The 25,501-nt window shown below is 41.0% G+C and overlaps 1 protein-coding gene across 13 annotated transcripts in view; it reads right to left on the bottom strand.

The window, feature by feature from the left end:
- Window positions 1–22,476: 22,476 nt before the first annotated feature.
- Window positions 22,477–25,501, bottom strand: part of LOC134340769 (pleckstrin homology-like domain family B member 1) — a 412,363-nt gene continuing 409,338 nt past the window's right edge. For all 13 annotated transcript variants that reach the window (XM_063038256.1, XM_063038258.1, XM_063038261.1 and 10 more), the window contains one exon: window positions 22,477–24,380. In XM_063038256.1, the coding sequence (XP_062894326.1) occupies window positions 24,240–24,380 (141 nt within the window). In that variant the 3' untranslated portion in view covers window positions 22,477–24,239. The remainder of the gene's footprint in view (window positions 24,381–25,501) is intronic.

The raw sequence follows: 25,501 nt of genomic DNA, 5'->3' as shown, positions 1-25,501 counted from the left end.
GATGTTCATGTTCTGAAAATGTTATCTTTCCCGTTTCTGATTATCCTATCCTCTGCACAGTGCATTTCCTCCATTTCCCATTTCCCTGCCCCACCTTTTGTATTTCTCTGAATCCTGATCGTATTTTGAACTTGATGTTTAACCTTGCTGTTGAATTAGCATAGCACAGGAGGCTAAGGGAAACTTTACAGAGGTTTATAAGATTATGAGGGGTTTAGACAGGGTAGATAGTCACAGCCTTTGTCCAAGGAAAAGGCAAAGGACAAAATAAAGAACATACTGTACACTCAGTGGTCACTTTATTAGGTACACCTGTACGTTAATGCAAATATCCAATCAGCCAATCACGCGGTAGCAACTCAATGCATAAAAGCATGCAGACAAGGTCAGGAGATTCAATTGTTGTTCAGACCAAACATCAGAATGGGGAAGAAATGGGATCGAAATGACATTAACTGTGCCAGATAGGGTGGTCTGAGTATCCCAGAAACTGCTGATCTTCTGGGATTTTCAGACACAAAAGTCTCTAGAGTTTATAGAAAATGGTGCAATAGTTTGGATGCTGGTTGCCTCTGTCAGTTGTATGAGGAATAAAGTACTTTTGTTCATAGTTTATATTATCAATTGTTTGAGACCATAAGATATACAGCAGGGGCAGAATTTAGCCAATTGAGTCTGCTCCATATTTTAATCATTGTGGGGTTTTTTTCAACCATATTCTCCCACTTTCTCCCCTAACCCTTCATCCATACAACCATAAGACCATAAGGCATGGGAACAGAATTAGGCTATTCAGCCCATCAATTCTGCTCCACCATTCCATCATGGCTAATTTATTATCTCTCTCAACCCCATTCTCCTGTCTTCTCCCAGTAACCTTTGACACCCTTACTAATCAAGAACCTATAAATCTCCACTTTAAATATACCCAAATGACTTGGCCTCCACAGCTGACTGTGGCAATGAATTCCACAGATTCACCACCCTCTGGCTTAAGGAATTTCTCCTCATCTCTGTTCTAAATGAACGTCATTCTTTTCTGAGGCTGTGCCCTCTGGTCCTATGCTCTCCCACATCCTCTGCACATATACTCTATCTGGACCAGGGGTTCCCAACCTGAGGTCCGTGGACCTCTTGTTTAATGGTATTGATTAAAAAGGTTGGGAAACCCCTGATCTAGACCTTTCAATATTTGGTATGTTTCAATGAGATCCCCCTCACTCCTCTGAACTCCAGTGAGAACACGGTGCAATGCCATCAAATCCTCACACATTCACCCTTTCATTCCCAGGATCATTTTTGTAATCTTCCTCTGGACTCTCTTCAATGCGTTCCTCAGATATGGGGCTTGAAACTGCTCACAATACTCCAAATGCATTCTGACCAATAATTTATAAAGCTTCAGCATTACGTCCTTGCTTTTATATTTTTATCCATTTGAAATGCATGCCAATATTGTATTTGCTTTCCTTACTATTGACTCAACCTGCAAGTTAATCATTAGGGAATCCTTCATGAGGACTGCCAGGTCCCTTTACAGCTCTGATTTCTGTATTTGTTCCCTGTTTAGAAAATAGTCTATGTCTTTCTGCAGTCTCACCACTTCCTCAACACTACCTTCCCCTCCACCAACCTTTACGTCATCTCCAAACTTGGCCACAAAGCCAACAATATCATCATCCAGATCATTAATGTGAAAAGAGGTAGACCCAACACTGACTCCTGTGGAACCCCTTAACCAATCAAGAACCTGTCACACCGGGGTGCTGGTAATGGACCCAAATGCCAGACACAGACACTGAAGCACAAGGAACAGGACTTGACTAGAAGGACCGCCCCTGTCTGCAAATGGAGTAGCAGTAATTTTGTGCTGCTCTTAGTTTTCTTTCTCTCCCCCTAGTTTAAACTTTGAATTTAAAATTTTTATTTGCTGATTCTTGAGGGGGAACAGTATGTCTATATCTACGAGAAGTGGGAAGAATTTACCTGAACTTAGTGATAAAGGTAATGGGAAAGGGAAGGTGCAAAAGGAAAGATCTGATGAAATGCCATCGTTGGCTGAAGATATCGTTTGGACACTGACTTCAATTAAGGATCAGAATGGATCAATTAAGACCAACTGGAAATAAATAGTAATAAAATGAAGTCATTTCTGGGAAAACTTGAAGACCTGGAAACTCAAGTTATTACACATGAAGAGGAATTGAAGATAACTAAGCAAAAGTTGTCTGAAGCTACAACTCATTTGGAAAGATATCAAAATAAGATTATAGACCTGGAAACTAGGTCTCGCTGAAAGAATATACGAATTGTTGGGCTGCAAGAAGGAGCTGAAGATGGAGATTTAACTGCTTACTTTGGTAAGCTTTTCCACACTTTATTTCCTACCATTCTATCAAAGCCGCCTGCTATAGAAAGGGCACACAGGGCATTTATCTCAAAATTGAAGGATTCAAGTAAACCAAGATCTGTTCTGGTTTGCTTTCATCACTTTAAAATTAAAGATCAAATAATGCAACAGGCAAGAAAACAGAAAGTTTTTAGATTTATGGAATCTGAGCTCTGCTTTTACGAAGATTATCCAAGAGAGATAATGGAACAAAGATCAAAATTTGCCCTGGTAATGAAACAGGCATATGATAAAAAAACTCTTTCCCTCTCTAAGGTATCCGACAAGAATTAAAGTTTTTCCTGCTAATTCTCCTCCTCGTACTTTTTTTGATCCAAAAGCTGCACTGGACTTTGTTCAGGCTATACTTGCCCCTGTTACTGATGCCGCTGTTGAATGAAATATCTGAAAGGCTGTTTGGCTACCTGTATATTATTTGCATTTTGGAGAGAAGATTTATGAAGGTCATTTGTATATTTCATTGAGAAACTAATTAAAGAAGACAAGGAGAGTTGTTCATTATTGCATATTGTTGGTTTTCCATAGAAACCATAGAAAAACTACAGCACAGAAACAGGCCTTTTGGCCCTTCTTGGCTGTGCCAAACCATTTTCTGCCTAGTCCCACTGACCTGCACACGGACCATATCCCTCCATGCACCTCCCATCCATGTATCTGTCCAATTTATTCTAAATTGTTAAAAAAGAACTCGAATTTACCACCTCATCTGGCAGCTCATTCCATACTCCCACCACTCTCTGTGTGAAGAAGCCCCCCTTAATGTTCCCTTTAAACTTTTCCCCCCTCACTCTTGTCCTCTGTTTTTTTTCTCCCCTTGCCTCAGTGGAAAAAGCCTGCTTGCATTCATTCTATCTATACCCATCATAATTTTATATACCTCTATCAAATCTCCCCTCATTCTTCTACGCTCCAGGGAATAAAGTCCTAACCTATTCAACTTTTCTCTGTAACTGAGTTTCTCAAGTCCCGGCAACATCCTTGTAAACCTTCTCTGCACTCTTTCAACCTTATTTATATCCTTGCTGTAATTTGGTGACCAAAACTGAACACAATACTCCAGATTCGGCCTCACCAATGCCTTATACAACCTCATCATAACATTCCAGCTCTTATACTCAATACTTTGATTTTTAAAGGCCAATGTACCAAAAGCTCTCTTTACGACCCTATCTACCTGTGACGCCACTTTTAGGGAATTTTGTATCTGTATTCCCAGATCCCTCTGTCCTACTGCACTCCTCAGTGCCTTACCATTAACCCTGTATGTTCTACCTTGGTTTGTCCTTCCAACGTGCAATACCTCACACTTGTCTGTATTAAACTCCATCTGCCATTTTTCAGCCCATTTTTCCAATTGGTCCAAGTCCCTCTGCAGGCTCTGAAAACCTTCCTCACTGTCTACTACACCTCCAATCTTTGTATCATCAGCAAATTTGCTGATCCAATTTACCACATTATCATCCAGATCATTGATATAGATGACAAATAACAATGGACCCAGCACTGATCCCTGTGGCACACCACTAGTCACAGGCCTCCACTCGGAGAAGCAATTCTCTACTACCTTTGGAAAGAAGATTTTCGGCTCAAGTATGACTGTCTAAATGATCATCTGAACATTCAACTGAGAGAAGGAGATAAGGGGATTTGTTCCTTTAATTTAATACTTGGTTCGTTTCTTTTTTTAATCAGCTAATTGGTAGTTTTTTCCTACAAATAGGGATTTTTATATATATATATATATATATTTGGGAGGGTTTAATTACTTATGACAGTATTAATCAGTCTTTTTGAAAATTCAGCTGGGTCAAATATACTATTTTTTTCAGTTTTATTATAACATTTTATAATTGAATTTAAAGTTTTTTTAGGGAATTAATATTAAACTTAAAGATGGCGCTGGTTTTTCTCTCTAAGAGATAACATTATTTGAGTTCTTTCTTGTTTATTAGTTGATGGAATGTAAATACCTTTTTTTGCTGAGACCTTATTGTCTTTTTCACAAGGTCACTCTACTTTTTTACTAACTGGGGGGAGGGAAAGAAAACACAGACAGAGCGGTCAGTAGCTTTGAACTCTATCGTAGATCCCTTGCCTTTTCGGGCTTCCGGGTGTGAGAGGGTGGGTTTAGAGTTAGGAGTTTTTTCCCATTGGGTGGTTCCGGAGCACGCATGTTTTTTATGTGGTCGTATTCTTCATCGCCGCCATTTTTGATCATCCCATATTGGTATGTGCTCTGCGCATGTATAAAGTAGAATAAAATTATAGTACGGTATTTAAACAGATTAATATAATAAGTTGGAATGTACGTGGTTGGAATCATCCTATTAAACTAAAAAAGACTTTTTAAATTATTAACCGATTCCAACCTGATATAATTTTTGTTCAAGAGACACATATCAGGGCAGGAGATCAAAATAGATTTTTTGGATGGTGGAATGGTTTGCAATTCCACTCCACTTCTCAGAGTAAAACAAAAGGTGTGTCTATTTTTATTAAACCTAATATATTTATTCAAGAGGATATTGAATCAGATTCTAATGGTAGATTTTTAATTGTTAAAGAAATGATCTATAACAGAAAAGTTGTTTTGGTTAATTTGTATGGTCCTAACTTAGATGATCCTTTTTTTTGAAAAAGTATTTGCTTTACTACCTGATTTAAATGAATATATGCTGATAATGGGCGGGGATTTTAACTGCTGCTTAAATCCTATGATTGATAAGAGCTCAACCAATCAGCAACTTCCAAATCGATCCGCGTCATTTATTAATTCCTTTTTGATTGATTTTGGGTTGATTGATTTGTAGAGGTAGCTCCATCCCAATAATAGAGAATATTCTTTCTTCTCACATGTTTATAAAAAATATTCGAGGATCGATTTTATTATAATCGATGCCCGCTTCTTGCCTAGTGTTAAAACTTGTGAATATGACGCTATTGCTATATCTGATCATTCGCCTCTGAGTTTGTCTTTTGAATTTGATGATGTCATTCTTGTCCGCCCACCTTGGCGCATGTCTCAGACATTATTGCAAAGCTCTGACTTTGTCAGTTTCATTGAAACCCAGATAAAAGCATTTTTTCTTTTTAAAGATATAGGGAATATGTCTAAATTAATTATATGGGATACATTTAAAGCATTTTTACATGGTCAGATTATTTCTTCTTCAGCTAAACTTAAAAAACATGACTAAAGCAGAATTAGATAGAATTTCAAAACAAATTAAAGATTTAGATAATATCTATGCAATTTCCCCCAATACTGATTTATTTAAACAAAGGGTGGAACTTCAATCACAATATAACCTGTTATTAACTCATCCCATTGAAGGATATTTGCTTAAGTTAAAGAGCCAATTTTATATGTTTGGAGATAAAAATAATAAACTGCTCGCATCTCAATTAAAATGGCTGCAGTCAAAAGGCAAATCATGAAAATTCGTAGGAAAGATGGTACCTTGGCTCAGGAATATGAAGAAATTAATAAGATTTTTCAAGATTTTTATGCTGAACTTTATAAATCTCAATGTCCGTTAAATTCCTCTGAAATGAATGCTTTTTTACAAAAGATTGTTTTTCCTAAAATCTCGGCTGAGGATCAAAAAACTCTTGATGCTCAAATCACTGAAGCCGAAATTCATAAAACTATTTTTTCAATGCAATCTGGTAAATCCCCGGGACTTGATGGCTATCCTGTAGAATTTTATTAAAAATTTGGAAAGTTGCTTTCTCTGTATATGTTGGAAAAGTTTAAGGATTCTTTGGTGAAAGGTGACTTACCCTCTACTTTTTATGAGGCTTCTATTTCTTTAATTCTTAAAATAGATAAAGATCCACCTGACTGTGCTTCATATAGACCTATTTCATTACTGAATGTCGACGCTAAGATTCTGTCAAAGATAATGGCCAATCGGTTGGAGAATATTTTGGGTAAAATTATTTTTAAAGATCAAACAGGCTTTATAAAGGGTTGCTATTCTTTTTCAAATGTTCGGAGACTATTTAACATTATATATTCATCCTCTTTTAAAACTCCACAATGTGTTGTGTCTTTGGATGCTGAAAAAGCGTTCGATCGAGTCGAATGGAAATATTAATGCAATGTTTTAGAGAAATTTGGCTTTGGTGCTAATTTTAATAATTGGATTAAATGATATATAAAGCCCCTATTGCTACTGTTGTCACTTTTTTTCAGCTTTCATGGGGGACAAGGCAAGGCTGTCCATTAAGTCCTTTGTTGTTTAATGTAATATTAGAACCCCTTGCTATTGCTCTTTGTGAGGCTAAAAATATCTGTGGGATTTTTGTGAATGAGACCATGCATAAGATCTCTCTTTACGCTGGTGATTTATTTGTTTATATATCTAATCCTGATGAATCTATTCCTGCATTGTGAAAATTATTTAATGAATTTGGAGGTTTTTTAGGATATAAAATAAATTTTAGTAAAAGTGACGTGTTTCCTTTAAATGATTCTGTCTCTATATATGATAATACTCCTTTTAAAGTCACAGTTTCTTTTAGATATTTAGGTATTATAATTACCAAAAAATATAAGGATCTTTATAAAGCCAATTTTGTTCCTTTAGTAGACTCTATGAAGTATTTATTTAGTAGATGGAGTCCTCTTATATTTTCACTTGTTGGTTGTATTCATATGGTTAAAATGATGATTTTACCAAAATTTTTATATTTATTTCAGAATATTCCTGTTTTTTTGACTAGGAAGTTTTTTGATCAGATTGATTCTATTATTTTATCTTTTATTTGGAATAATAAAAGACCAAGAATTGGTAAATGTCACTTACAAAAATTGAAAAAGGATGGAGGTCTTGCTTTGCCTAATCTAAGAATGTATTATTCGGCTGATAATGTGCGATACATGTCTTTTTGGTTATATTGGGTTGATAAGAGTGATCAGCCAATTTGGGTAGAGCTGGAACTGAAAGTTGTAAAACAGTTTTATTTAACCTCGTTATTGGGAGCTGCTTTACCTATGCAATTAGCTAAAGTTGGTAATTTAAACCTATATCCTGTGATTAAGTATTCTTTACAAATTTGGCTCCAGTTCCGCAATTTTTTTAATCTTTAAAAATTTAAACTTTGTAGTTTAATTTATCGAAATTACTTTTTTAAGCCTTCTTTGAGTGATCCAATTTTTTTACTTCGGAAAAATAAAGGTATTAATTCTTTTTTGGATTTATTTAAAGAAGATAGATTGATGTCTTTTGAACAATTAATTGATAAATATTCTCTTTCATACTCACACTTACTGCAATACCTTCAAGTTAGACATTTTTTACAAAAATATTTAAGTAATTTTCCTTACATATTGGAGGCTGACCTGTTAGATACTATTATGAATATGAATCCTTTGATCAAAGGTTCTAATGGAAGAATTTATAATTTATTATTGGGATAAGCATCCTTTATCTAAGATTAAACAGCATTGAGGAAAGGAACTCAATTTGACTTTTATGACGGAAGATTGGATGCGGATTTTGAAGTTGGTTAACTCTTCTTCAATTTGTGCTAGCCACTCATTGATTCAATTTTAAATTGTACATTGTTATCATTTGACGAAGGACAGACTTTCTAAAATCTTTTCTAATGTTGATAGTCATTGTGATAGATGTAAAACTGAGATAGCTACACTTACACAAATGTTTTGGTCTTGTTCTATATTGGAACAGTTCTGGAAGTCGGTTTTTTCAACAATTTCTGAAGCACTTAAAATTAATCTACAACCTAATAAATTAACTGCGATTTTTGGAATTATTCCTCAAAATATTCATGGTATTTCTGTGACATGTTATTGCATTTGTTACATTGATAGCTAGGAGGGCCATTTTGTTGAAGTGGAAGGATACATCAGCTCCCACTTTGTCACAATGGTTCTCTCAAGTGATGCTATGTCTTAGTTTGGAGAAAATTAGAAGTCAAACCTTTGAACCTTTATTTGATTTTGAGAAAAGATGGGGCTCATTTGCTCGTTATTATCATTTGAGCTGGTTGATAGATTTTTTTCCACGATCTAATTGTAAATTTTTTAGTATATTTTCTTTTCTTGCTGGCAGTTTGATGTTTATTTTTAGAAGCTTTTTGTATGACCCATGACTCCGGGGTTGAACACCTAATGGGTTCTTCTTTTTCTCACGTTTTCTGCTTAGTAGGTTTTTTTCTGTTATCACAAAATTTTTTTCAATCTTTAAGATAACGTCTTTTTTGAGACATTGTAGGTGTTGTTACTTCAGTGTACTCATGTTATTTCTCTTGTAAAATATAACAATAAAAAGATTTGAAAAGAAAAAAAACAGGACTTGACTAGAGTATGGACACGACAGGATTCAGACCAGGAGCAGGGACAAGAATGCAAACTTGGGCGAGGGAAAGCGGGACCAGGACTAGAAATCATAGACTAGGAGACAAGGCTTTGACTCCAAGCCCGAGACTGGACAAGGACCCAGAACCTGGGTCTTTCCTCGGGCTCGGATTCCAGAACCAGGCAAGGACATGACATGGCTTCAGGACAGGACATGGCTGGGGCCTTGGGTCGTAAGCTTGGCTGCAGGCTGGGGTCTTGGTATTGGGGCTTGGAGGCTGGGGTCTTGGTCTTGGGGCTTGGAGGCTGGGGACCTCGGGCTTAGGTTTTTGGAGCTTGGCTTGGGATCTTCGAGGCTTGGGTTCTTGGAGCTTGGCTTGGGATCTTTGAGGCTTGGGTTCTTGGAGGTTGGCTTGGGATCTTCGAGGCTTGGGTTCTTGGAGGTTGGCTTGGGATCTTCGAGGCTTGGGTTCTTGGAGCTTGGCTTGGGATCTTTGAGGCTTGGGTTCTTGGAGCTTGGCTTGGGATCTTCGTCTTGAAATGTGGAGGCTGATCACTCGGAGGATGGAGCTGAGAGACTAACTGGGAACTGAACATCAACATAGAGCCGGGATTTGTCCTTCAAAAAGCCAGGACTCATCGTTAACACAACACCAACATGAGACAGGACAGTACACAGACATAGAGCAGGGACTTGTCCTTCAAAAAGCCAGGACTCATTGTTAACACAACACCAACATGAGACAGGACAGTACACAGACATAGAGCCGGGACTTATACTTAGACAAGCCGGGACTCAACCTCTCCACACCAAGGTGGGACAGGTCCACCTGTTGGGTAACGGCAGAACAGCCAGACTTACCCAACAGAGGCAAAGACAAGACATGTCCCTCCGCAGGGCAACGACAAAATGGCCTGACTTACCCCACAGAGGCGAGGACAAGAAGAGACAAACACCAAAGATTGACAGACAGATCCATCTCTGCTTCAGGGTTGCTCTGGGTCGCAGTTACAGCCAGCAACCTCCGCTGGCTATGGAAACAGCCCGATCCCTACCTAGCACAGAGTGGCTGACGGCCACTCAGCTGGCCCGGGAAACAGCTGAATCCATACCGCAAAGACCACTCCAATGAGTGGCAACAAGGCTCCGTGAAACAGTGGTCCTCCAACCAGGCCTAGAGATCACAAATGGTTTCACTAGCCTTCCATCGGCAGGTTGCTCCAAGGGGGACTGACAAGACAAACCAGCCCCCACACTCAACCCCAAGGCTACTTATATTCCAAGCCTAAAGATGGGAATCAGGTGCCTATGATTAACTCAACCAAACGAGGGGCAGCTGGAAGACCCGGAGTCCTGACTCCATGGACTGGACCGTGAACCGGAATGCAGACTTCACGGACCGGACCATGACAGAACCTATTAATCCCAACCTCAGATACACGAAATGGTTTTGCATCCTGAGCCATCAGTAATAACAGTTTCCACAGATTCACTACTATCTGGCTGAAGACGTTCCTCCTCATTTCTGTTCGAAAGGCGCTCAAGTACTAGACTCTCCCACTATTGCAATCAACTATGGTTTCCAGCATAATAGAGAGTGAATAAGTGAGATTCTGAGAAAAATCATTTTTATTCAAATAAATTCAAACATCTTCCTCAATCCTCTCCATATTTCAACTTATAAAAGTTAAATTTTATATAATGGGCATCACTGTTCCCTCTAAGCTGTGCAGGTGCGTGGCCACACCGTGACTGAAATCCTTCTGCGCACGTAGCCTTTGTTACCATGCAGCTGGAATTTTCTTTTATATAATGTCAATATAATTTTAAAATAATGATAATATAATTTTGAAATTTGTTAATGTATTTGTGGAATAGCCTGCAAATGATTATGTGTTAATGAATATAATCCATAAATTTTCTAAATTTCCTATGTAATAAATGTACCACAACCTTTATTTTGAAACATTTTAGAGCTTCAATGTATTTACATTATCAGTGTTTCAAGTTACCACACTGTTACAAATTGTGACAATAAACATAGAATGGAAGTTGATAGCTCATTGTCAATAAACCCACTAGCCTGCTGAATGCCGACACCATCTAGTCAAAACATTTTATTTTTGCCATTGTGCTTGAAAGTTGTTTTGACTGCCTGACATAATTTATTTGTGCTCTGAGTTGTGGTTTGTGTTTGTTTGATATGCATATTACAAAAAAAAACATTTAAAGTGCTGCACAATGGTTGGTCCACAGAGCTGTAATTTAGATTGTGGAAAAACGTTGCACAAGGAGGTGCCACAGTAGCGTAGTGGTTAATGCAATGCTATTATGCCTCGGGGCATTGAAGTTCGGAGTTCAATCCCAGCATCCTCTATAATGAGTTTGTACATCCTCTCCACGGAATGCACAGGTTTCCTCCCACAGTCCAAAGACATACCGGTTAGTAGATTAATTGGTCATTATAAATTGTCCTGTGATTAGGCTAGGGTTAAATTGGTGGGTGGCTGGCAGCGCGGCTTGAAGGGCCATAAGGGCTTATTCCGTGCTGTATAATTAAATAAAATAAAATTATTTATTTCAGGTCAGTCAGCTTTCAGGAGATTCAGAGAACCCAGTTGATATGTTTAATATTATTCTTGGCTCAGTAACTGAACCTGCTGGATCCGATGCACAAAATTCTTCTACAAGCAGATGGACGAAATAATTTCTCCAACTCCGGAAGTCAACATTGATTTTGCTTCCCATCTTCATCAAACAACAGGTGTTGGCAGATCTTCTGTTCTTGTTACCTACAGCCTTTTTGACCCATCTTCTGTCCCAGTACATTCGAGTGCTGCTTCTATCCCGTGTTCGATTCAAAACTGTCACAACTTCTTCCATTTCTGAAAAATGGTCTTAGTCTCTGACCTGAGGCATTAATTTTGTTTATCTCTTCAGAACTGCTGTTGACTTGTTGAGTGTTCCCAATGTTTTCTGTCTGTGCCATATATAGGGCTTACCAACTCCAAGCTGCAACAGTAGCTGACCAAGATAGTGACTGTACATTGTAAATCATGCAAAATGCTGGAAGAACACAGCGGGTCAGGTAGCATCAATGGCAAGGAATAAATAGTCAAAGTTTCGGGACAAGACCCTTCATCTCCTGATCTGTGGAGTTCCTCCAGCATTTTGTGTATATTACTCTGAATTTCCAGCATCTGCAGAATCTCGTGTGATGTAATGTAGGTATCGTCTGGTCCAGGGGTTCCCAACGAAGGTCCACAGACCTTTTGCTTAATGGTATTGGTCCATGGCATAAAAAGGTTGGGAGCCCCTGGGCTAGTCAATTACCACCCACAAGACTGTCAGAAAGATGCCCCAGGGTAACATTGATTGCTAATGGACTCCTACTTCTAGATTGTAACAGGTGTTCAGTGTGAATCGAAGAATGGGGCAGAAAAGGACAAGGGCTCTCAGTTTAGAGAGACTCTTTGAAAGGCAGTCCGCTTCTTCCCCAATAGTCCTACATGAGAAAAAGGAGCAGGAGGAGGCAGTCTGACTCCATGGACCTGTTCTTCTATTCAACGGTATCATAATAATCTTAGCCCCAACTCCATCTTCTGCCCCATAAATCCTTAACCAATATACTGATAATCTATCTTCCGCATCTTATAAAATATTCAATGACTTAGTGCTTACTCATCAAATATTTAAGGAAAACGGTTGTCTCCAGAACTTTGGAATTAAACACTTAAATAAGAGCTGCCAAGGAGTTGAACAGTTCTGATCTCTGCACAGCAAGATTCCACAAAATGTGGAAGTCCATTGTAGCCAGACTTAGCACAGTAGCTGTGCATTGCCTTTGACAATGCTGGAGAGGTGAAGTTCCACTCCACAAACATCAATCCAAAGCTTAAAGTGACATTTCTGAGATGAAACATTAGCTTTTCGAGGGAGTCAAGAATCTTAATACCACTGGATCACAGTCCATTTGATCGCCATCACATCCACCTCCTTGAATATTCCCCCTCACCAGAGAGGTGCAGAGTGTACAAAATGCACTGCAGTAACTGGCCAAGCCTTTGAGTGCATATCACAAACCCACAAGGTCTACAACTCGAAGTTGTCCTCAATCACATGCTATCCTGACTTGGAAATGTATCACCCTTTCTTCATTGCTGTTGAGTCGAAGTTCCTACAGAGAAGAGTGGAGAGGCCACCTTTACCATTTGGAAGGTGTCAGCAGAAAGTGTTCATCACCGTCTTCTCAGGAGCACTAAACGTTGACCTTGCTCACAGTGCCCACATAATACAATGAAAAAACAGAGAACATTGAGAAGAATGTTGCTGGGAATCGAGGATCAGAGTTACAGGGATATGTTGAATAGGTTAGAACTTTATTCTTTGGAGTATAGGAGAATCAGAGGAGATATTACAGTTACATACAAAATTATGAGGGGTACAGATAGGGTGAATGCTTGCAGGTTTTTTCCTCTCAGGTTGGGTGAGACTCAAATGAAAGGTCATAGGTTAAGGGTGAAAGGTGAAATATTTAAGGGGAATCTGAGGGTGCCTCTTCACTCAGAGAGTGGAATGAGTTGCCAAAGAAATTGGTAGATATGAGTTCACTTATAACACTTAAGAGAAATTTTTATAGGTACATGGATGAGAAGGGTATGGAGAGCTCTGGCTGTAGTACATGTAGATGAGGTGACCAGGCTGGGCGAAAGGGTTTTGGATAGCTTCTAAAAGAGAGTGAAGAGGTGTGGAGAGAGAATTACAGAGGCATAGACAGAGGCTGCCACTGAGAGAGTGACTTAGAAACAATTGCTCCTATTTCTCCCTTTGGGATCTTAATCTTACGCTTTTTTTGCGTGAGTAATCAATCAATCTCTGTGTCATGAGCCTCTGTGGTGAGCTGCAGAGTGTTAGACTTTTGGGTTTCTCGAGCATCTGTATTTACTAATTGTTGCTTTAACCAGAGTCATTAAGCCCTGTGCTTTCTGTTCAACATTCTCAAATTAATGGTGTCTGGCACGGGGTTTCCATTTTCTATGATTATTTAATGTGGACTCCTGATTAGCTTGGATTGTGGGGGCCTTGTGTCGAGAATGATTTATCTCGCAGTGTCACCAATGTTGGAATTCCTATGTATAACCTTTTGTTTCCATCTCTACATGGAAGTCTGCCATTCCTCCACACCTGGGTTCAGCCTTTGCCAGCGCGCACTGTGACACCCTGGTTTGTGTAAGTAAATGAAAACCAAGGCTCATTCAATCTGGTGCATTCATTAGCACCACTACATTGTACTGGGCAAGTCTGCCATCTAGTCTGGACCAGTAAGCCACACCACAGATCTTAATATATAGGGGCAGAATTAGGCCATTTGGTCCATTGAGTCTACTCCACCATTCAATCATGGTTAATTTATTTTCAACCTCATTCTCCTCCATTCTCTCTGTAACCCTTAACCCTTGTAACAGTCAAGAACTTAATTTCTACCTCCAGATTCCTCCATGGAGAAGAATTCCACAATTTACCAGTCCCTAGCTGGAGAAATCCCTACTCATTTCAGATTAATTTTCTTTATTCTGAGGTTGTGCCCTCAGATCCTAAACTTGCCTACTGATGGAAGCATCCTCTTCTGGTCCACTCTAGCCAAGCCTTTCAGTATCTGGTACCAGGACAGGTTCCCTGTTGATGTCATATGGGACATGGCAATTTTCTGACAATCAGAGATGTAAGCAGTGTAGACTCTTCCCAGCCAGTGTCCATCCTGCTAGCAGATATATGTTGGTCTTACCTGAAGACAGACAGATAACTGACTGTCCATTTCTCTCCACAGACGCTGCTTAACCCACTGAGGTCCTCCAGCTTTCTGTGTGTTGCTCCAGATTCCAGCATCTGCAGAATCACTCGTGTCTCCAAATAATCCTGTTGCACTTATCAGGGAGGAAGTGAGGTTATAGACAATAAAACCACAAAACATAGGAGCAGAATTGGGCCATTCAGCCCATCAAGTCTGCTCCACCTCATGGCTGATCATTTCCCTCTTAACCCCATTTTCCTGCCTTCTCCCCATAAACTTTTACACTTTGATTAATCAAGAACCTATCAACCTCCACCTTAAATGCACCCAGTGTCCTAGCCTTCACGGCCACCTGTGGCAACGAATTCCATTGATACACCATACTCTGACTAAAGAAATTCCTTCTCATCTCTATTTTGAGGCTGTACCCTCTGGACCTAGACTCCCCCACCAAAGGAAACATCCTCTTCACATCCACTCTTTCTAGGCCCTTCAACATTCAATAGGTTTCAATGAGATCCCCCCCCCCCATTCTTCAAAATTCCAGCAAATACAGGCCCAGAGCCTTCAAATGCTCCTCAGATTATAACCTTTTCATTCCCGGAATCATTCTCGTGAACTTCCTCAGAACCCTCTCCAATGTCAGCACATCTTTTCTTAAATAAGTGGTCCAAAACTGCTTACAATACTTCAAGTGAGGCCTCACCAATGCCTTATAGAGTCTCAGCATTACATCCTTGCTTTATATTCTAGTCCTCTTGAAATGAATGCTAACATTGCATTCACTTTCCTCACCAACAATTCAACTTGCAAACTGACCTTTAGGGAATCCTGCTTGAGGACTACCAAATCCCTTTGCACCTCAAGTTTTCAAATTTTCTCCCCATTTAGAAAAAAGTCTACGCTTTTATTCCTTCTATCACAGTGCATGACCGTACACTTCCCGACACGGTATTCCATCTGACACCTCTTTCCCCATTATACTAATCAGTTTAAATCCTTCTGCAGCCCCTCTGCTTCCTCAACACTACCTGCTCCTCCACCTAGCTTTGTATTGTCCGCAAACTTGGCCATAAAGCCACCAATTTCATCATCCAAATCTTTGACATACAACATAAAAAGAAGTGGTCCCAATACAGACCCCTGTGGAACACTATTAATCATCAGCAGCCAATCTGAAAAGGCTCCCTTTATTCCCACTCTTTGCCTCCTGCCAATCAGCCACTGCTTTATCCGTATGAGTATCTTTCCAGTATACCATGGGCTCTTAGCTTGTTTAGCAGCCTCATGTGTGGCACCTTGTCAAAGGTCTTCTGAAAATCAAAGTATACAACATCCACTGATTCTCCTTTGTCTAAGCTGCTTATTTCTTCAAAGAATTCCATTTGCTATTTTCCAGTCCTCCAGAACCATGCCAGACTCTATTAATTCTTGAAAGATCATTACGAATACTTCCAAAATCTCTTCAGCTGTCTCCTTTACAATGTTGAGGTGTAGTTCATCTGGTCCAGGTGACTTATCTACCTTCAGACCTTTCAGTTCCCCAAGCACTATCTCCCTAGTAATAGCAACTGCATTCACTTCTGTCCCCTGACACTCTTGAACCTCCAGCATACTACACACATGAAAGTTGCTGGTGAACGCAGCAGGCCAGGCAGCATCTCTAGGAAGAGGTACAGTCGAGCTGTACAGAGCTCTAGCATACTACTTGGGTCTTTCACAGTGAAGACTGATGCAAAATACTTATTGTCCCCCATTACTACCTTTTGGGCATCATTTTCCAGCAGTCCAATATCTACTCTCATCTCTCTTTTACTCTTTATATCTGAAAAAACTTTTGGTAACATCTTGGATATTATTGCAACATACATCAAAGTTGCTGGTGAACGCAGCAGGCCAGGCAGCATCTATAGGAAGAAGCGCAGTCGACGTTTCAGGCCGAGACCCTTCGTCAGGACTAACTGAAGGAAGAGTGAGTAAGGGATTTGAAAGCTGGAGGGGGAGGGGGAGATGCAAAAAATATTATTGGCTAGCTTCTCTTCATACTTTATCTTCTCTCCCCTTAAGTTTTTTCAGTTGCCTTATGTTCATTTAAAAAATCTCCCAATCCTCTAACTTCCTACTACTCTTTGCTCTATTAAATGTTGGCTTTGACCTCCCTTGTTAGCCACGGTTGCGTCATCCTGCCTTTAGAATACTCCCTCTTCTTTGGGATGTATCTACCTTGTGCCGTCCAAACTGCCTACAGAAACTCCACCATTGCTGCCCTGCTAGTGTTCCCTTGTAGTCAACTTTGGCCAGCTCCTCTCTCATGCCTCTGAAATTTCCTTTACTCCATTGTAATGCTGATACATATGACTAGCTTTTCCCTCTCAAATTGCAGGGTGAATTCTACCATATTATGACCACTGTTTCCTAAGGGTTCCATTTCCTTAAGTTCCCTAATCATATCCAGTTCATTACCCAATCCCCAGTCCAGAATTGATAATCCCCTGGTGCGCTCAACCACAAGCTGCTCCAAAAAGCCACCTTGGAGGCATTCCACAAATTCTCTTTCTTAAGATCCAACACCAACTTGATTTTCCCAATCTATCTGCATATTGAAATCCTCCATGACTAATGCAACATTGCCTTTTTGCCATGTTTTTTCTATCTCCTGCAGTAATTTGTAGACCACATCCTGGCTACTATTTGGAGGCCTGTAAATCACTCCCATCAGGGTCTTCTTACCCTTGCAGTGTCTTAACTCTACCCACAAAAATTCTACATCTTCTGATCCTATGTCATCTTTCTAAAGATTTGATTATGCAAACACGGAGAAATCTGCAGATGCTGGAAATTCAAGCAACACATATCAAAGTTGCTGGTGAACGCAGCAGGCCAGGCAGCATCTCTAGGAAGAGGTACAGTTGATGTTTCGGGCCGAGACCCTTCGTCAGGACTAACAGAAGGAAGAGCTAGTAAGAGATTTGAAAGTGGGAGGGGGAGGGGGAGATCTAAAATGATAGGAGAAGACAGGAGGGGGAGGGATGGAGCCAAGAGCTGGACAGGTGATAGGCAAAAGGGGATATGAGAGGATCATGGGACAGGAGGCCCAGGGAGAAAGAAAAGGGGGAGGGGGGAAAAACCCAGAGGATGGGCAAGGGGTATAGTGAGGGGGACAGAGGGAGAAAAAGGAGAGAGAGAAAAAGAATGTGTGTATATAAATAAATAACGGATGGGGTACGAGGGGGAGGTGGGGCATTAGCGGAAGTTTGAGAAGTCAATGTTCATGCCATCAGGTTTGAGGTGACCCAGACGAAATATAAGGTGTTGTTCCTCCAACCTGAGTGTGGCTTCATCTTGACAGTAGAGGAGGCCGTGGATAGACATGTCAGAATGGGAATGGGATGTGGGATTAAAATGTGTGGCCACTGGGAGATCCTGCTTTCTCTGGCGGACAGAGCGTAGGTGTTCAGCAAAACGATCTCCCAGTCTGCATCGAAGATTTGATTTCTTTTTTTTTACCAGCAGAGCCATTCCCCTTCATCTGCCTACCTGCTTGTCCTTTTGATAGATTGTGTATCCTTGGATACTAAGCTCACAACTACAATCATCTTTCAGCCATGACTCTGTGATACCCACAACGTCATACTTGCCAATCTCTAACAGCATTATAAGATCATTTACCTTATTCCATATGCTCTGTGCATTCAAGTAGAACACCCTCAGTCCTGTACTTATCACCCTACTCAGTTTTGTCCCCCTTTTACACCACAACCTATCCCACTGACTGCAATTTTGCCCTATCATCTGCCTGTCCTTCCCAGCAGTGTCACTATACACTACTTCTGCTGGTAAACCAACATCCCTATCACTCTGGCTCCCATTCCCCTGCCAAATTAGTTATAGTTTAAACCCTCCCCAAAAGCTCTAGCAAACCAGCCTGCAAGGATATTGGTCCCCCTCAGCCCAGTGAGTCAGTGAGTAGTGATGGGCAGGAAATGGAGAACATATTGATCAGAATAGAGCTTGATATGAGGTTTAAACTGACTGTCTCTGGCAATAATCCGGTCCAGTGGATGACAAAGTAGCTCCTACCTTGCCCTAGGACATTCGTGGATTTCGTGGCCATGCACATCACAGCTGAAGCAGGTACCTGTGAGTGGGGCTGATGCACCTCAGTGAGGTCTGACAAGTGAATCAGTGAATACAATTCCATCCAATCATCCCCCACTCCTCTCCAGCCTCTCAAACCTCCTCCATTCTTACAAGCCTCTGAGATCTCAGCACTTCTGCACTCCTCCAACTAGGCTGTTGTGTACCCCTTCAATGTACTCACTCCACTGACTCAGTATGCCTTTAGCTGTGGAATGTTTTATATTTATTTTGAGAGATGGCATGGTAACAGGCCCTTCTGCCCAATTACATCGATTAACCTATTAACCCATCTGCCTTTGGAATGTGGGAGGAAACCTGAGCACCGGGAGGAAATCCACATGGTCAGAGGGAGAACATACGAACTCCTTACAGACAGTGGTGGAATTAAACCCAGGTCGCTGGTCTCACTTCAATTTCAGATCACCTGCCCCAATGCCTCTTTATCCTAATTGATGACATGATCTGTTTGAAATTTATTTCAGGTTGTTAAGAATGTCATGCAAATGTGAAGTGTTGACAGAGGAGAGGAGTCAAAATTCTGTTTGAAATTGTGGGTGACATTTAAGCTTGGTCAGGTGGAATACGACAAGAGTTTACTGCGAGAAATTGTTGGGGATTGGTTTATCTGTGTGCTCCATGAAATGCTGCCCAACCTTGCGCCTCTCTTTTATCCGCGTCCAACATCACCACTGCAGCACAACCCAAGCACTCACTATTTCTGTGTAAAAAAAAAATTGCCCCACACATCTCCTTTGGACTTACCACCACTTTAAATTCACGGCCTTTAGTGTTGGATATTTCAATCCTTGGAGAAAGGTACCGGCCGTCTACTCCATCTATTCCTCTCACAATCTTATAAACTTCTATCAGGTCTCCCCTTAGTTTCCATCACTCCAGAGAAAACAAACCAGAGTTTTCCAACCTCTCCTTGTAGCGCACGCCCTCTAATACAGGCAACATCCTGGTGAACCTCTTCTGCAAATCCTCCACATCTTTCCTGTAATGGGATGACCAATTCCAGATGTTGCCCATCCAGAATGTGATAAAGTCTCAACAGAACTTCCTGACTCTTGAATTCAGAGCCTCAACTAATAAAGGTAAGCATGCCGTATGTGTTCTTTACCCCCAAACCAATCAATTTGTGTGGCCACTTTCAAGGAACTAACCAAACAGCAAGACCCCCTCTAACCTTACATCAGGATAAGTAAACCCTGGCTTCTTCCCCCTTCCTTTCCAGTCCTGATGAAGCGTCTCGGCCCGAAACGTTGACTGTTTATTCCTCTCCATAGATGCTGCCTGACTTACTGAGTTCCTCCAGCATTTTGTGTTTGTTACAAGTAAAACCAGTGGTGGTGTTTTCCATTCTTACTGGAAAATCAAATGCAAGGTATCAATGAATAACACATTAAATTCACACCTTCCTTTTCCAATTAAAGTCTCAGAATGTTGAGAATTAAAACGTTAGGTCAGCGTATCACGTTGGGTGAGTACGGCAGGTACTGACTTGGGAATTATGATAACTGTAATATTTCACAGCAATTTAAGCGACGGCTCTGTCATAGCAAGCCTGACGCTCTTGGGAGTTACAGGACATCCATGTTAGGTTGGATGGATCCCACATTTTTTTGTTGTTTATTTCTGGGTTTGATTGGCGAGGCCAATATTTCACGTCCATCGCTAACTGTCCTTGAGCAGGTGGCAGTGAGTCATAGCTACAGTTCAACTGCTTGCCCCAGTGGAGTGCGACTTGGAGAGGGACCTGCAGTTAATGTCATCCCCGTTTGCCTTGTGGCCTCGTCCTTCTCCGTGCTAGAGCACAGAGATGTGGAAAGGTGCTCTGGCAAATGAATGCAGTGCACTTTAGAATATAAAAAGTACAGCACGGTACGTGCTCTTCAGCCCCCAATGTTGTGCTGACCTGCATAATCCTGTAGACCGTTTTGTTGGTGCTCACACTGTACGAGTTTAGGGTGGTCGAACAGATTGAGAATTCAACACAGCAATCAGTGTAAACCATAATCAGATTTCACAGTAACCACTAACAGCTTTGATGAAAGAAAGTTGTCGGATATGACTTTATGGTGTAAATATACAGTACGTTACATGAACGAATGGCAGTGATTATTCATTACTTGATTTGCATAATTTATGTATATAAAAATATGACATTTTAGTCATCACGTTTCATAAGGATCATTATTTAACCAACTAATAAGACCCTTATATGATACAATTATATACAGGGTCCCGTGTAAATAGGGTTTTCACCAGAGCCACCACAATTCTCCTGAATTCACTTTTTCTGACTTGTTAGCGTTAGGAACAGGTTTCACCTTGGTAAGATCCAACACAGTCCTTTAAGTAGCTTTATCCTTTAATTTAAAAAAAATTGCTGAGATCAGGGTTTGAAAGCTGTAAAATCCTTTAAATCTGTTCAATTCAAAAGCTAAAACATTGTCAAAAAAGGATAACATTTAACTTCCCCGTCTGTCTTTGTTGAACCTCTCATTCTGTAACAGTTCGCTATGGTAGAGGTGGGAACAGATCTATCACTATATAACACTGCATTTCATTACCCACCGGTCTGCTATATGAACCAGGATGCAATCCTGACGAATACATACTGGGTATTGTACTGGTCACTTTCCAGCACTGGGCTAAAGAAATGATAAGTGCAGGTGGGCTGTTTTATAACACTCTCGGCCAGTACTGTTGTTGTATAACACTAAAGGCTCTTAGTCTGGTGAGTATAAATCCTTCCTTACAGGCGATGGGATCAATTTAATGAATGAACAGACCGAAAATCAATGAATGCATTACTCCAAGTGATAGAGGCACTTCACACAATTAGCTTTGGTCAAAGTGAAGGACATTTACCCGACAATAATTCTGGCAAGAAGCTGTATAATGGGAACACAAGGGCCAGATTTTTTTTCATTGTAGTTAGGATTGTTACTGACAGGAATCCAAAGATAGTCGATGACTGATTCATATCCAATTATGTCTCTCTTAGTAAACAATTCAGTAACCGGGGAGGCAGTTCTACAGCTCTTTTCCAAATAGCATGTTAGGATGGTACAGCAATGGAGGAGGCCATTTGGCCCATTGCATTAATACTTGGCTTGTTTAACTCCACAAAGAAGCACTCCTTTACTTACTGAAAATTAAACACTGCACAAAATATTCCCTACTCTGAGAAAAAAAGACCTGAGATGCATTTTGTTTAATATATAGAACTGTAATTGCAATTTGACTCTAATTCGTGAATGCTTCAGGAAAAACAACAATTTGTTTCAACAATAAACTTCAGAGTCTAATGGAAAATTGCTTCACGGTGAATATTCAAAGATGACACCGTGACCTTGGGGGGGGGGCAGTTAAAACACCACGTTGGGCTATATCTGGCAATGACCTTTGATAGCATGGGGTGGGGGGGGGGGAATGGAGATCAGATTGCCCTAAAATGCTTTCCCTAAAAGCTCCAGATCCTGTCAGTGTAGTTTTCTCCAAGTGTTTGTTTGCAGTTGGTGCACAAGTCAGTCTGCTGGATGCATTCCTGCCAGCCTCCGCAGGGGACAATCGATACACATCCTGGAACGTACCTGAAGTATCCGTGGATATACATCCCCCATGCAGTCAACACAATGGAGGTGAGGTAGGGGTGGAGGGGATGAAAGGAAGGGGTGAATTGGGGGAATGGAGTGGATGGGGGGGGCATGAGGTTACAGGGAGGAGAGAAGGAGGGAAATGTTGCCAAGTTATGCTATCAACAAAACTCAGCTTTGGGTTTAAGAGAACAGCAAAGTGTAAAACATATAAATGTAATTTATTAATCCAAATTCAATAGGCATTACTGGAGAGCAATGAGAAACAGCAGCCTGCTTGATCCATTCCTTCCCCTTGTAATGAAGATACTAGGACCAAGTACTGGTCTGACAAACAATCTTCCTCCTGGTAAATGATCCTAGGATGTTCCCGTATGTGTGGTTAAACTACATATCAAATGGCAGTGGACTATTCAACCACAGAGGAGGCTTACACAACCTCAGTCAACCTCCATCCAAATCCTCCTCCAACCAAAGGGTGAAGAAGGGCTGACGATCGCATTAAAATGATTACGGCCAATTCTAGCACCAACACACTATGTTCTCCCTGGTTTGGGGATTTTCAGATATCATAAAACATAGATGTTGCTTGTCCACTGGGTAAATCCACCCTTCAAGTGACCTACAATATGTAATACAGTTAAACCATCACAATGTCTAGTCAATAAAGCAAGGATGAAGCTCCCATAGCCTCTCTTTTTCCTAGAAATCATCAAATCTCTCAAACTGTTAACACATAGTCCTCAAGAGACACAAAATGGAATTCCCTTTTCTTCTTGTCTGTAGTATGATACTGGCTAAAACGCAAAGTTTAAGAAAGCATAGCTGGGTACGATTATTGACGTGTTAAGCAAACTATGGCACAGGATGTATGGGAGGCAAAAAGCAATACTGGGCCTCTAATAGTTAAAAAACTGTAAAAATTACCCTTAGCATTGAGATAAGTCTTGCTTACGGCAACCTCAGCTAAAGCCGTTGTTTAACAGAGTAGTTCAACAACAAGACCAAAAGTTAATAAAATAAAACATATTTCAATCCCTGATTCAACTCCCAAGAAATGCTGCTTATGCCAACACAAGTCCATAGATTGAGCACTTGGAATCCCTGGACCGGAAGTTTCAAAGGCACGTAATTTCCACCTTGTCTGCAGGCAACTTGGAGCTCGTCCAGCTGTTCGTGCTGCCAGTATCGCTGCAGTCAGTCCACACGTAAGTGGGTGTTCGCTGGGAAGAGATCACGTTCCTTTATTTTGCCTGTCACTGAACACTGGACATTTCCAATCAATGGGGGTGGGGGTGGGGGGGGAGAGGAGGCGCAGGTCATGCCTGAAGCTGGCACCGGCACCAATCTGTCCCCATGGCGACATCGTCAAAGGGAATTTGACACTTCTGAAGCCTGCCTGACGTTTCGGGTCAGGGAATAAATTATTCTTTTCTTGTGTCTTTTTGTCTTCCTTTTGTCTCCGTTCACCATCCACTTGAAATGTCAGAATGTTCAAACTGCAATACTGGATGGGAGTCTTTGGAGCCTTTATGTTTCGATTATGAGTGTAGGTGTTTCTCCTTATCATTTGTTTGAAGCCAACTTCTGGTAAAAGCATTAGAAAATGTTGCATTGCCTACTTGCACTCTGCATGGCGAGGTGGGACAGGCCCCACTTACTGCCCACAATCAGTATTCAGGCAGAGGACAAGAGAGTGTGAGAGAGAGAGAGAGAGAGAGTGTATGTGAGAGATAGAGAGAGTGTGAGAGAGAGTGTGAGTGAGAGAGAGAATGAGAGAATGTGAGAGAGTGAGTGAGAGAGAGAGAGAATGTGTGTGTGTGTGTGAAAGAGAGAGAGAGAAAGAATAAGAAAGGCAGGGGGTTAGTCAGTCAATACAGGCAGTGCTGGACAGAGCAGGTTGACTCAATGAAGCTCTGCACGACCCCAACTCACTCCACCCCAAGGAGGGGAGCTTCCCCTTCTCCTCAGCTCATGAACTGTGTGTAACCCTCGGCGCCTGTCACAATCACATCCATCCAAATCCGCATCGCCTCTGGCGTCGGAGCCACCATGAAGTAGAGCCGGTCGTGAGTCTTCACACAAAACGTGAGGCCAGGATTGGGGCTCTGAAACGACAATAAAATGGGAGGATAAATTCACATCAATTTCTCAAGGACAATCATACCATTTTCACTTTAAATAAAAGCTTGTCTGTGAAGTGTTTGTGATGTTCTGAGGATGTGGAGGATGCCATATATAATGAACTATCTCTTTTTATGAACTAGGCACAAAATTGGGAAGACTACATGCCTTGCCATCAGCCGTGGCTCTGTGGGTATACACTCGTCTTTAGCTCTCAGAGTTTTGAGTTCAAGTCCCGCTCCAGAGATTAACACTGAGGCTACCAAAGCATTTTTCTGGGGTAACTGTTGGTGGTTTCAATTTTCTGCTCCCCAAATTAGATCACAAGACCATAAGATATAGGAGCAGAATTAGGCCATTTGGCCCATCAAGTCTACTTCACCATTTCATCATGGCTGATCCATTTTTCCTCTCAGCCCCAATCTTCTGCCTTCTGCCCGTATCCCTTCATGCCCTGACTAATAATGAATCTATCAACCTCTGCCTTAAATATACCCAATGACTTGGCCTCCACAGCCACCTGTGGCAACAAATTCCACAGTTCACCACTCTCTAGCTAAAGAAATTCCTCCTCATCTCCATTGTAAAAAGATGCCCCTCCATTCTGAGGCTATGTTCTCTGGTTCAGACTCCCTCATCATCAGAAACATCCTCTCTACATCCACTCTTTCGACATTTGATAGGTTTCAATGACGTCACCCCTCATACTTCTGAATTCCAGTGATTACAGGCCCAGAGCCATCAACCACTCTTCATATGACAAGTCTTCCAAACTTGGAATCATTTTTGTGAACCTCCTTTGAACCCTCTTCAGTTTCATCACATCCTTTCTTAGATAAAATTCTGGAATCCCCTCTGTAGATCATTGTTCTCTCTCTCTTTCAAAAACAGGTGTTGGTACCAACCTATCCCCCTGGTTTCTACGTGCATCTTTCTTCGTGGGCTCAGACAACTGCTGCTCAACAAACATGCCTCCCACAGGCTGGACCGGAGAGGGATCAGGCCCAGTTATTTCTGTGATGGTGTGATAAAGTATTTTGTTCTGTATTTCTGAGTGGTATCTGTTCCAACAGATTATGGCTACAAGTGTGATCAAAGAAGTTAC

This window comes from Mobula hypostoma, chromosome X2, assembly GCF_963921235.1.
Source record: "Mobula hypostoma chromosome X2, sMobHyp1.1, whole genome shotgun sequence".
NCBI lineage: Eukaryota > Metazoa > Chordata > Chondrichthyes > Myliobatiformes > Myliobatidae > Mobula > Mobula hypostoma.
Note: the sequence above shows the minus strand (reverse complement) of the source record. Positions and strands in the feature narration are given on the sequence as shown.